General features: G+C 40.7%; 1 protein-coding gene across 4 annotated transcripts in view; it reads left to right on the top strand.

The window, feature by feature from the left end:
- INTS6L (integrator complex subunit 6 like) overlaps positions 1 to 12,481 on the top strand; it is a 53,666-nt gene extending 41,185 nt beyond the window's left edge. The window contains exons 11-18 of one of the 4 annotated variants that reach the window (XM_014796209.2): positions 572 to 682; positions 2,925 to 3,143; positions 4,044 to 4,167; positions 5,193 to 5,335; positions 6,960 to 7,062; positions 9,751 to 10,125; positions 11,013 to 11,106; positions 11,488 to 12,481. In XM_014796209.2, the coding sequence (XP_014651695.1) occupies positions 572 to 682; positions 2,925 to 3,143; positions 4,044 to 4,167; positions 5,193 to 5,335; positions 6,960 to 7,062; positions 9,751 to 10,125; positions 11,013 to 11,106; positions 11,488 to 11,596 (1,278 nt within the window). In that variant the 3' untranslated portion in view covers positions 11,597 to 12,481. Of the gene's footprint in view, positions 1 to 571; positions 683 to 2,924; positions 3,144 to 4,043; positions 4,168 to 5,192; positions 5,336 to 6,959; positions 7,195 to 9,750; positions 10,126 to 11,012; positions 11,107 to 11,487 lie in introns of all 4 variants that reach the window. The other 3 variants (XM_004441617.3, XM_087426677.1, XM_004441618.2) reach the window with 3 other exon arrangements.
- The last annotated feature ends 1,240 nt before the right edge of the window (positions 12,482 to 13,721 follow it).

Raw genomic sequence — 13,721 nt, 5'->3', positions numbered from 1 at the left:
AGACACAGCTTGAAGTAGGGGCACTGGTGGGGGAGATCCAAAAAGAGTAAAAAATTACTTGATCTCATTTGGGTTCTTACAATTTGAGAAAAATATTCATGATGATTTTGAACTGATCATATAATCTAAATCAAGATGATCAAAATCATTTCAGAGGTGGATGTGGTAAACTTTAAGCCAACTTTCTAGAGGTGAAAAGGCAGATGGTACCATTGGTGTCACTGGGAAGAGAAATTGGGGTGTGTTAGTATTTACCATGGCAGGAATGGGGTGCATAATAAAATGCAATGTGAACTGATTTTCTGACTTGGGTACTAAGACTGAAAGCAATTTACCTGTTTGAATTTGCTATTCCTTGCTCTTCTTATCCCACTCTCTTCTGATTGTTTTACTCTCTGCTCCTTACCTCTCTGCTATTTTCATTGCCACTTTTTAATGTTCCATGTTTGGTTTTATGTGCAGCACCTTGACTTCTAAGAAATGAATCATGTCCCTTTGCCCCTTATAACTGAACTTTGAGTATTTTAAGATTTATTCTATTCTTACTGTTGTGTATTTTGTTTCCTTATAGCCATTAAAGAAAGCACTAAGGATGATGGGAGCTCCAAATCTGATATCAGATAATTTAGATTGTGGACTTAGTTACAGTGTTATCTCTTACCTTAAAAAACTCAGCCAACAGGTAGTATTGGTAAAAACAAACAAACAAAAATCCTTTGCCCTCAGAAGTGCATTTCCTTATTCTTTAGTGTAATTGTAATTTTTCAAATTAAATGTGTATATATTTCTACACTTTATGGATTAGTAATAATGTGATTCTCTATGGCTTCTAGCTTCACCATTAAACTGCAGTTAAGGGTCTGTCAGTATCATTTGATGCTGTGCCATTTCTCCTTTCGCTTGCCAGTTTGTCCTACCCACAAGCTGGTTGATATTTTGTGGCCTAAGAGGGGCAGAGGCTTAATAGAATTATCTCGTGGGTCACATTTTGTCTATCTTCAACCTAGTTTCTCCTCAAATCACATTGGGCTAGAGCATCCTCCCTTTTTAGGTCAGCACACTGAGGCATGGTGTGATGAAATGACTTGCCTGAAATTAGTTTTTAGGCAATAAATATCCGTATGCTTTTTCTTGGAGAGGGGGAGATGAGACCAGTGTTCTTCAAACTGGAGGTTGATAGGCCCCAAGGGGACCTGAAGAGTGGAGTTCGACCTCCTCTCTTCTTGCCCTCCATCTGTTCCTTTATACCCCCACCTCATTCACCATTATTCACCTTGTCCCTTGCCTGCCCCTCTCTATTAGTACCTCATCCTCCACTCACCCCTACTTATCATACTTCTCACCTCTACCTAGCCCATTCTTGCAGGATGGAAATGTTTGAGAACTACTGAGTTAGAGCTTTACTGCCATGCGAATGTGTTATGTTATATGACAAATTAATGCAGCAGCTTCCTTTTCTTCTCACGCACAAATGTATTCCCAGGTAGGGAACGGTAGGAGCATTTGCAGTGATTATAATGCTTCAAGTTGGATATGTTTAGAAGTCGGGCCTTTAGAAAACAGAGAGTAGTAAGCAAAAACGTGTCAGATTTCACTAAAGAACCAAAATGACTCCACAATTGGGAAGCTGACACACCTTCCTAGGAACTGGCAAAAACTTAAGTACGATCTGGAGTTTACCAGTTCCTACCAGTCCTGTGGGCTCAGAAATGCAGAAGAAAGTAAAGGCAAACCCAGATTTCTGATCTACCGAGTGTCCCCTTAACCCCTTTTCCTCTCTGCTAATAGATTTTTGTTGTTGTTAATGTTTTGTTTTGGTTATTTATTGATTGATCTATTGATTTATATTTTTTATTTGATGTTTACCTTAGGCCTTTAAGGCTGTGTCGGCAGGGTATGGCCACAAGGAAGAATAGTGAACAGAGTTGAAACTCATGCAGGTTCTGGGACCTTCTGGGACACATTGCTTGTATAGTTTTATAAATGGGCTTTCAGGACCATTTATGGAAACAGACCCTTCATTTGCTCTTATCCCTTTTTTCATGACTTAATTTTTTTAAAGATAATAAACATACTTAATTCCAATAAGTAGCAAAAATTAATGAATATCTCTGATCAAACCACAAGAAATTCAAAATTATTTTGGGCTTACTGGACATTGGTGGAATTTCATCTTTTAGAGACAAAGAAAAGATTATTACTAATTTATAATAGCTCTAATTACTAATTTAATAACTCTATGTCACCAGTGTTCCTTGAACCATCTCAGAATGTGGGTAAATCAAAAACTATGCCCAATATATTGCTACAATACACTCTCAAGTAATATTTACCAATATGGTATAATAGTATCTTTTAAGAGGACCTTTTTGTTGTTAGTAAAAAACTTATTGAGCACATATTACAAATTATTTACTTGGTAATATTTGTTAAATTAAACATTACTTTTTTTTGGATGGTTCAATATTAAGAATAAACAGTTTAATTTTTTTCAGATATAAGGCCAATCTATGTAATCTGAATTTTAGCGCTAGTTTACATTTATAAATACAAAGTCTTAAACCTTTATGTCTGGGTTCGAAATGAATATGTTGACTTAGACTAGATTTTACAGTAACAAAATGTGATTTTAAATGTCTATGAATATAATTCTTATCCATGGTTTCCATTCTCTCCATGATTCAATCATAATTTTGACACTAGACAAGAGAAAAAAATGTATTCTTATTTATCTTTCTAGCCCCCCCTCCCCGTTTGCTGTGGTAGTGCAGAGAAGCACAGGAAAATGTTTAATTATCCGTTTTTCTGTGATTTGCAATTGAAAATTGTTCTGTGGGGTTCTTAAAGTATTGTCTTTCTTAAGTAGTAAAAACACCAGTGATAATATAGATCACTTCATAACATACTATGTACTTTCATTTTAGACCAAACTAGAGTCAGAACGAATACTAGCCTCAGTGGGGAAGAAACCTCCCCAGGAAATTGGAATCAAAGTGAAAAATCATTCTGGAGGTGGCGTGTCCTTGACTCACAGTAAAAATTTTAGAAAACTATTGAAAGAAATCATAGGGGAAACTGCACCGAGACTGACAGAATTGAATACCAAAGAATTTGCTGGCTTCCAAGTAGGGCTCTTAAACAAGGTAAATTGTGACATAAATAGTTTGTATTTGCTTGAATTTGTCAGATACATTTATGTCTTTCGTATTACTTTAGTTTTGAAATCCTTACCATCCTGTTGGACTTCATCATTATTAATGGACCGGACTAGGAATTGTCCTGCCAGCAGACGCCAATATGGGATTAAATGTACAAGATATGTTTGAGGGGTAATGTCTGTGAAAGAGAAAGGGGATAGGGAACAGGAGTAAGCAGGGGGAGGTTTCAGGCCACAATGCTGATCTAGTAGCCATGAGAGGAGGGGGCAAGGAAGGAGGATTGGATATGAAGAGCCTCAGGCAGCAGTGCAGCTTGTAGAAAAAGTCTTGGCCAGCCTAACAGGGACCTCTGGCACCAAGATTTCCCATAAAGGAGGTCCATGTTGGGCAGAAGTGGCCAGGCCCTAACACCCCCCACCTTTCGCAGTCACTGGCGGGTGGCAGCCTGGGAAGAGCATGGCCTCGGCTCATGTGCTGCAGCGGATCCCTAAGGCACTGCAGCTGGAGGCGCTCAGCTAACTGCACTGCTTGCAGGATCAGCCACTGCTTCCTGGAGGGAGGTCCCAGCAGCTCCCCTCCATGGCTACCAGAGGAATGCATCTCGATTGCAAGCAGTGGGCCTGCAAGGTGCCACAGGCATAAATCTCAGGATTTGGTGTTTTAAATCACATACTTCAAAAAGGATATTCTCTGTGGCTTTAATGCTTTGTGGGTGTATTAGAATTCAGAACAAGGCCAACGCAGGTAAATTTTCCACTGGGAAAATTCTACTGAAGTTAGATGTATTGAGTATCCCTCTCTTCGCTAAGATAAGAGGGTTAAGAATTACATTTCTATATTAAAAGCCTCAGGAGTAACTGAAATTATTTGTTTCATTTCAAATAGGATTTGAAACCTCAAACATACAGAAATGCCTATGATATTCCACGTAGAGGTCTTTTAGACCAGTTAACCAGAATGAGGTCCAATCTGCTGAAAACACACAAGTTTATTGTTGGACAAGATGAAGGTAAATGAGCAAAGCACTTTTTGTTGATTAGGAAAATGTCCAGCCTGATTTACACGAAGGTGTTTATTACATAACGAATAGGTTATTTTGCAATACTTTTATTTTTGGAATGCCTGTTTTCACTGAATCCCTACGTCTACCCAGGCACAAGTTCATTGTTCTCAGGTTTAAGGAGAAATGTGCATTAATCAGTGCATATATTAATCATCGTGCTTTAGCTCTTGTAAGCCTCAAAACAGCCCCATGAGAAAGATAATGGTTTTATGCCCATTTTATGGACATGGGAACTGAGAGTGAGCATTTTGGTAGTTTGCCCAGACTTCGTGAGTTGGAAAGTTGCAGAACCCAGGTTTGTCAGATTTGGGAAATTGCACACCTCAACACTATCCCGCCTGGCCTACTGTGATGAATTCAATCCAGAATTCCTCATTTACATGAAAAGAATGAACCTGATAGTGTTCAGGATAACTGGTGATGGTGTACAATTCCCCTTTATTCCATTTTGTCCATTTTGAACAGGGTCATTTGTCCATTAAAATGAGCAAATTTTAGCCTGGCCAACCTCTTGAAATTATACACGAAGTTTTGTGGGGAAGGACGGATTTTTCTAGGAAGAGAGCCTGTAGATTTAATCAAATTCTCCAAGAGGGTAAGGCCCACTAACCAAAGTTCTCTGGATGATAAGAGAAAACCACAGAGCCTAGGCTCTTCGAAACACAGAACAAATACGGTGTTTTGAGTTGGGATGGTGGTATAAGGGATATCAGCCCATCCTCAAACCTCGTTTGAAGAGTAAGGGAGTTGTTCCTGGCCTAGTGATTTGAGCTTGTAAGCAGTAGTGATGGTAGACTGAGTAATGAGTGGGATGAAGAGAGATGATTTTAGATCCTAGAATGCTAGATTCGAGATTTTAGACTATTGGATGCTAAGATACACATTGCTAAGCCAAACTATGATCATGTCCTCTCAAAAGGACCATACACTTCAGCTGTATAACATCTGTTTCTTTTCCGGTGATTTTGCAGATTCCCTTCATAGTGTTCCAGTTGCACAAATGGGTAACTATCAGGAATATCTGAAGACATTGGCTTCTCCACTTCGAGAGATTGATCCAGATCAACCAAAAAGACTACATACTTTTGGCAATCCATTTAAACAAGATAAGAAGGTAGGATACTCATTTCTATCTCTGCCTAAATTGTGATATTCATGCTATAGTTCCTTTCGTCTTGACAAGATGGATATAAATCAGAGGTTCTCCTTCTGTTTGTTTAAAAGATAAAATATGACTCCAGGGCTCTTTGTGAATGGAAAGTGGTAGCCTCCTGATGCAAGAGTGTGTTGGTTGAATAAAATAATAGCTGACATTTATTGAGTGCCTAGTAGAAGCTGGGGTCTTAAATCATCACATTTAATGCTCATAAGCGTTCTTCAGATGAGTATTACTATCTGCCCTTTAATAAGAAGAAATCAAGGCTGGCAGTGGTCAAATGGCTTACCCTGTCTGACACAGCTGATAAGAATCAGGCTTTGAACCCACATCTTTCCAGCTCCAGAGTGTATTCATTTCCACCTCCACACACTAATTCCTTTAATATTGAGATCACCGTTCATTTCCTCTCTTTCCATTATTCAGATCTTTAGTGCTCTATCTAGACAGTGATGAAGTGCTTCTCTTGAAATATGAAGTACTAGGTGATGTTGCTTTATTTGGTTTGTCCTACTAGAGATCTAAATATGTGTGTGTGTGTGTGTGTGTGTGTGTGTATGTGAAAGATATACTGACTTGACCATTGAAGCAGGGAGACAAATGGGAATTATATCTGCACTCGTGAAAGAGACCATTGGTATTAAGGTGCAGACTGTGCAATAATCTCTTCCGTAACAATACTAGACCGTGAAAGGTATTCCACCTCACCCCAATCCTCAATCAGTTGGAGTTTTTCTTAATCTTTCTGTGTCTTGGTTCCCTCACTTATAGCACAGTGGATAATTATTATACCTAACTAATAGAGCTCTGTGGAGTATCGAGTTAGCACATGTATGCCATTTAGAACATTACCTGACACATAGTAAATGCTCAGTGAATATGTTTTCCCCTTTCTGTACTATTTTGCTTTGGAAAATGCCTTGGAAAAGTCATTTATCATGATTTTATTCAGATAATGGGAGCGCATATTCTTGGGTTATCCTTGGATGAGAGCAGCTGTTAGCTAACTTTCTATACTGGTGGCTCTCATCTTTTATCTACCCCCAAGAGTGAAAAGCCCCCTCCTTTCTGTCCAGCACCAAGGTGGACATATTTGAATCTCTCTGAGGTTGCCATTGGGGGCATTACATTTTCCATCTACCTGCCCTTCACCATCTACATGCAGCATTCTGTACAGTGATAATCAATATTTCTTAATGAGTTTAAAGCACAAAACACACAAAAATGAATTATTTCCCATACCAAGGGTTGATTCAAAATCGTTTGTACTTCTTCAGAAAGGTAACTGTGGGTTTATTCCAATTTTGATTGATGAAAATTGCTTATTTCCTAAGCTTTCTGGTTAATCATGATTGTACTATGTTTGACCTTGGACAGCACCTTATATTTTAGTTTCCTCCTTGTTCCACTTACACTGGGTTAAAATTGAGTAGCATTTTCTGAACAGAGTCCGTGTGGGCCCTGGTAAATCTTTGGCCCATGATTAAGACCTATATGGGTGATATAATGCATGATTGTGTCTGCCTATGAAGAGTGCTTGCAGTGTTATGTTTAATGGAATGTGTTCATTGATGTTTTTTAGGGAATGATGATTGATGAAGCAGATGAGTTTGTAGCAGGGCCACAAAACAAAGTGAAACGTCCTGGAGAACCCAACAGTCCTCTGTCATCTAAGAGAAGGCGGAGTATGTCCCTGCTGTTGAGGAAACCACAAACACCACCTACTGTAACTAACCATGTGGGCGGAAAGGGACCACCCTCAGCCTCGTGGTTCCCATCTTATCCAAACCTCATAAAACCCACCCTTGTACACACAGGTATAGAGTAGTGGTTGTGATTTCCTTATGGCTCCTAGAGGACTAAGACACTAAACAATTTTATTTTCCTTTCTATTCATTTATTTTGTATTCAGTTCCTGTTCATTAAGTAGACCATTATTAAACCATCGATGTGGTAGGTACAAAGGGCCCTGTGGGGAGCAGAGACCCTGTTTCAAGGATCTCAGTCTATATGAGGGGGGAAAATATCCATATCTATATAGTAATTAACACAAGATGGAGAAATGGAGGTGTGAACATGTTTGCTTTGCCAGGGCAAGGCCTAATGAGATGCAGCTATTTGGCTTTGCTGCACAAGTCAGAATGATAAAGCAGGTTCCTGAGGCGGTAGGGGCAAATGGGATCAATAAAGAGATGGGTCTGCACTGGCTCTCTATGTCCTCATCTCCTCTTCATGCTCTAGCCCGGTGCAATCTGGCCTTGCCTCCTCCACTCCACTGCAACATCTCTCATCAAGGTCCCCAGTGTCTGCCGCATGTTCCCGTTTCTTCTTAGCATTATTTGACACAGTCGTTCACTCCCTCCTCCGTGGAAACTTTCTTGGGCTCCCAGACACCACAAATTCCTGGTTTTCTTTTCCCTTTAATATAAAGGAGACCCCTTTCATCCTCTTTTTCTGGCTTTTCCCTTCCTTTCCACCTCTAAATAGTGCAGGGACCCAAGGCTCGATCCTGGACCCACTCCTTGTCACTGCACTCTCTCCCTAGGTGATCCCATGCAGGCTTGGGGCTTTAAATAAGATTTACATGTCAACGACTTGGATATTTATACCTTTAGACTACAACTTGCTCCAAACTCGAGACTCAAATTTAACTGTGGACATGGTATCTCTACTTAGGTGTCTGACAGACATAAAACTCAGTAGGTTTCATGTGTTTCAGCTGAACTCCTGACCTCCCCTCCCTTCAAAACAACTCAACCTGCAGCCTTCCCCAGTGCAGTTAAGGACACCATCGGGTGGTAACACTGTAACAGCCAACTGTCCACAGGTGTGGGGGTTGGGAGGGTGGAGAAGCCCTGGATTGTACTGTTTGCAGATTTCCACAGTGTAAATAATGCCAACATTATCGATGTCAAGCTATCAACGTGAGGTCACTGAACCAGATCGGGAAGAGCTGGACACAGTCCACTCTCATGAGCAGTTGTGCACTGGCACCTGCACCCCCCTGGCACAATTATTTACCTAGTGGTTCAGGTGAAAACCTTAGAGTCACCATTGTTTCTCTTTTATTCTCTCACTTCCATCCATTAGCAAGTCCAGGCCACTTGACGACCAATAAAAATCCTGCACCCTACCGTTTCTCTCCATTCCTCTAGTCTATGCTGCCATCATCTGTCACCACACTACTACAATAGCTTCTTATCTGATTTCCCTGCTTCCCATCTTCTCATTTAACCCATTTTCTGCCCTGCAGCCAGAATAATCATGTCAACATGGAAATCAGATCACGCCATGTCTATCCTGAAAACCCATCATCAACTTTCTTATGCACTCAGAACAGAATCTGAACTCCCCACTATGGTCTATAAGCTCTGCACGACCTGGCCCTGCCACCCTCTCCTAACTCATGTCCTGTGGGTCTCCTCCTTGCTCTGTCTGTCTGTGTCCTTTGTTCTATGGTCCCGGCTCAGCTCCTCCTACAGGCCCTGCACTTGCCCTTGCTGCAGCCTGGCACTCTTCCTCTGTGTGTGCACAGGCCGGCTCTTTCTCTTCCTCCAAGCTCTGCCCAAAGGACACCTCCACAGAAGGCCCTGCTGGACCATGCGGTCCATGGGGGCTTCCTCTCCTGCTCTCTGTCACACCCCTGCTTGCTTCTTCCCTAACATGAATTCAAAATGTAATTATTTTATTTGCTCCTTGCGCACTTACTGTCTGACATCCCCCATGAGAATGTGAGTTCCACAGGGGTAGGAGTCGTTTCTGTCTTGTTCACTGCCCATCCACCAGCTCCTGGCACAGTGCCTGGCACAGAGGAGATGAGTAAATGAAGTAGAGGTGTCAGACTTGGAGTAAAAAGAAAGCCACTTCTTTGACACAGAAGAGAATAGTGAGAATCATAGACAGACAAGGATTTTTGGTGATCGAGTACATGTAGAGCCTTCAGACCTAATGGCCACCTCTGTTTTCTTAGAACTTTTGATGTAGAGAGGGGGGAGGTTGAGGGGGGCTTACATAGTCTGGTGTCAAGCTCAGTATAGCATGGCGTTTTATGGGTAAATTATAGAAATCATGATATCAAGTGAGACTTGCTGCTTTTCAGCTTGCCACTAGACCAGGAGTGCCAGGGATCTGAGAATGTTTATTAGCTATACTATCTTACTTAGTTTCCATGTGCATTCATAGTGCCATGGAGAGAAAAAAGTGGTTTTGCCATTTTACCTTCCTGAGCTCAATTTGAGGGGTCTCAGACTCCATCTGGTACATCCTTTTGTTTTATGAAACAATTTCCTCAAAACTGAGGGGCACCGGGATCTACCTGTGGGGTTGATATAATGCACCTACCTCACAGCTCAACTTCTTAATTTGATTTTCAGATGTTACTGTCATTCATGAAGTCCATGAGGAGAAGATGGAAAATGGTCAAACCCCACCTGATGGCTTCTTGTCAAAATCTGCTGCACCAGAGCTGATGAATATGGCGGGAGATGGGATTCCACCCAACCCATTGGATTCTCTGTCTGATGACTTCATGAGTCTCAGGAAAGATGGCCTGATTCACAAACCTGGTAGTAATGCACTTGTGGGAGGAACCAAAAACTGTACTGTCTCCGTAGATGATCGAAAAGTCTCAGTAACATCTACTTTAGGAGCTATGCCAAATAGATTGCAAATAACTCCTGCTATGGCACAAGGAATCAATGCTGATATAAAACATCAGTTAATGAAGGAAGTTCGAAAATTTGGACGAAGTAAGTAGTGAAAGAACATCTATCAATAATGTAATGGGAGGTCTCTCCCATTCTGTGATTCAGAATAGCCTCAAGCCATCTCTTCAGGTGCATTTTTGGGAAGTATTGGGTTTTCACATAATCTAAAGCGATTCCTCTTGCTTAATTAAAAAGACCCAGCACACCTTTTTCTCTTTTTTTCCTTACTTGTTGTAATAGTTTCCTTTTGCTGCTGTAGCAAGTTACCACAAACTTTGTGGCTCAAAACTGTATTATCTTACAGTTGTGGAAGTCAAAATTCTGAAATTATTTTCACTGGGCTAAAATGAAGGTGTTGGCAGGCCAGCATTCCTTCTAGAGTCTCTAGGAAGAATCTGTTTCTTTGCCTTTTCTGGCTTCTACAGGCTGCCTGCATTCCTTAGCTGATGGCTCCTTCCTCCATCTTCAGGCCTGCAATGTTAGCACCTTCTGTCCTCCCTAACCTCGGCTCCCATCCTTACATCTTTTCTCTCTGACTCTAAGTCTACTGCCTTCCTTCTATAAGGATATTTGTGATTACATTGGGCCTACATGCATAAACCTGGATAATCTGCCCATCTCAAGATCCATAACTTAATTACATCTGCAAAGTCAAGTCCCTTTTTCCTTATAAGGTAATATATTCACGGGCTCCAGAGATTAGGGCCTGGACAACTTTGGGGCCATTATTCAGTCTATCACGTTTGATTATTGTTTACAAGAGTTCCCTTAGTAGTTATGTGCAGATGTTTTGATTTGAGTGTTTAAATTACAGACTATGTCTAACTTTTCGCCCATGAAGAATGATTACTGAGGATGTGTAAAGAATGAATTTTACTTCCCATTCATATTTTTTAAAATACTGAAGCTTTTTCTTTAAATATCTGCAGAGTATGAAAGAATTTTCATTTTGCTTGAAGAAGTGCAAGGACCTCTTGCAGTCAAGAAACAGTTTGTTGAATTTACCATCAAGGAGGCTGCAAGGTGAGTGCAAAGAGGAGCTCTTTTTTTTGTTTTTAAGCAGTTGTGCCCAACGCAAGACAAGGCGAAGAATAGGCTCTGCCTTGTTTTTCTCAAACCCTGGCCCTCACTCACAGTTAAGGCTGTCTCCAGAGGCATTTAGATTGATATTATCTGAGTCCAACTCATTCATCCAAGTCTATGGAACCTTCTATGCTCACCACAGTCTGAGGTGGGCTTGGACCCTCGGTTGGCACTGGTAGTATGTGCTAAACCCTATCTTGACATGAGGATACATTTTCTATTCCCATGGAGATTGTCAGTTCTACTTTGTACCCTGCATACTGCCTTGTACATAAGTGCTTTAAGTATCTCTTGGTTAGTAAAATTTCTCTTTATTTTTAGGTTTAAAAGACGAGTCTTAATTCAGTACCTTGAGAAGGTACTAGAAAAAATAGATTCCCATCACCTTCTGAACGATGTCAATCACATCAACAGCAGATCATCATGTTAATGCAAAGACCAAGGAGAAAAAAGGACAAGTTGTCTGTGCTGTGGGATGGAGCAGCATATTGTTGAAGCTTCCTAGAATGTTTTGGTCAAGGGAGTTGTTTTCCAGGGGCTAAGAAAAAGCAGTGGACCTTTTTCATTTTGTGATTCTCTGACAGTAAAAGCTGGCTTTTGCCCCAAGAGTTCTCTTCGAAAGTATTAATTTGTTGTTTTGTTGTTTCTTTTCTTCATTGAGGAAGATGATCTTATAAATTCAGCAGGTTAAATGCGGTCAACACTGCCACGCCACCACAGGTGATAAGGGTTCACTCATTTGAACTTTGCCGTTCCAGGCCTTTCCCCAGTGACTAGGGGCCACCAGCAAGTGGAGCACTACTTGCTGTCCTTACTACGTCCTTGAGAAAGAATAGGTGTTCAGAATCCAACTGGTAATCTTGTGTGTGCTGAACAAAGTTTTCAACAGTTCCTAGCTGTGCCTTTTAAACCATGCGATATTCAGGACAGTTTGAATCAAAGAGTAAGAAAGCTGCTATTCAGGTAACTTATTTCTCTGTGGGAGGGTGCAGGGAGAGTCACCAGGCAATCTACCTCCAACTCTCTTCTATTTTGTCTAGAGACATTACCAAGTGCACCTGAGGCTGCCCCAACCCCTGACATTTGTTCTTGCATGTGACAACAGAAAGGCTTCAGGTGGACTTGTATATTCTGTGCTTTGGAAGCACTAAAAGAAAAAATTATGTATATATTTCCTTTAATGTTTATACAAAGGTTTATATGGAGCAGTATTGTTATGTTTGTATTAATCTGCAGAAATTTAAGTGTACAAAGAGATTTTGACTTTGCATATATAAAATAAATCATTTTATTGATTTTCGCAACTTCGTTAATACTAGAGAAATTTCTAGTTTTGTCTTTCTTGTGATTTGTTATTCCTTTCAGGAAAAAAAGTGCACATTATTAAATTAAGATGTTAACATAAGGGTTTAAATTTCAAAACGTCACTCACAGAACTGAGTGATGTTGGTGAAAATGGCAGAGTAGGGTACTCTGGGGTTGGGTCAATCCCTCTCCAGAAACACTGAAAACACAGGAAAAAATGGTCAGAATCAAGTTTACTGGAACTTTGGAAGATATTCAAAGGTTTACAGCAACCAAGCAAATGCTGAATCAGGAGGCAAGCCATTGAAACATGATAGGAATGTTTTGTGGCATTTTAACTTATTCTTGCCCATCCCCCTCTCTGGCATAGCCGTGGTCTTAAAGATGGCAGCCTGCATCAAGGTGTGGGTTCCTGGTTCTGCAAGGAGGAGAGTGGACCTTATTCCCAAGGAATTGTGTTTGTCCGTTTGAACCTGTCCCGGGGGCTCCCTGAAGGACTGACACATGCGGATCGATTGCTCTTGTTTTCACCTCACTCTAAACTCTCTTAGGATGGAGAAGTGGCTATGTGGAGGATGTTCCTCAAAAACATTGAAAGGCAAGTGAAGAAGCTGCTCCTGCCTATGGCAAACAATAGACATGCCAACATCCTGGAAGGAAAAACTGGGGAGTGGGACACTTTAGGGAATAAGGGCATTAAAATGCTCCCAAGTATACCTGGGTATCTAGAAAAACGTGCTTGCCCGGGGCAGGACTCAGAGTCAGAAAAGACCTGAAAAGGCCATAAGATTTCACCTCTGGCTAATCTTTAGGCTCAGCACAGTAATGGATAGAACAACTAGTCAGAAGATCAATAAGGAAGCAGTGGACTTGAACAACACCATAGACCGATTAGGTCTAGTAGACACCTATAGAACACCCCACCCAACAACAGCAGAGTACATATTCTTCTCAAGTACTCATGGAATATTCTCCAGGACTGACCATATAGTAAGCCACAAAACAAGTCTTAATACATTTTAAAATATTGAAATCATACAAATATCTTCTTTGACATAATGGAGTCAAACTAGAAAGCAATAACAGGAGTTGGACCCTCACCTCACACCATATACAAAAATTAAAAATAAATCAGTACCTAAATATAAGAGCTAAAACCATAAAACTCTTAGAAGGAAACTTTAGAGTAAACTTTCATGACCTTGGATTTGGCAATGGATTTTTAAATATGACACCAAAAGCACAAGCAA

This window comes from Ceratotherium simum, chromosome X (genome assembly GCF_057802395.1).
Source record: "Ceratotherium simum simum isolate JZ-2026a chromosome X, ASM5780239v1, whole genome shotgun sequence".
NCBI classification, from domain to species: domain Eukaryota; kingdom Metazoa; phylum Chordata; class Mammalia; order Perissodactyla; family Rhinocerotidae; genus Ceratotherium; species Ceratotherium simum.
Note: the sequence above shows the minus strand (reverse complement) of the source record. Positions and strands in the feature narration are given on the sequence as shown.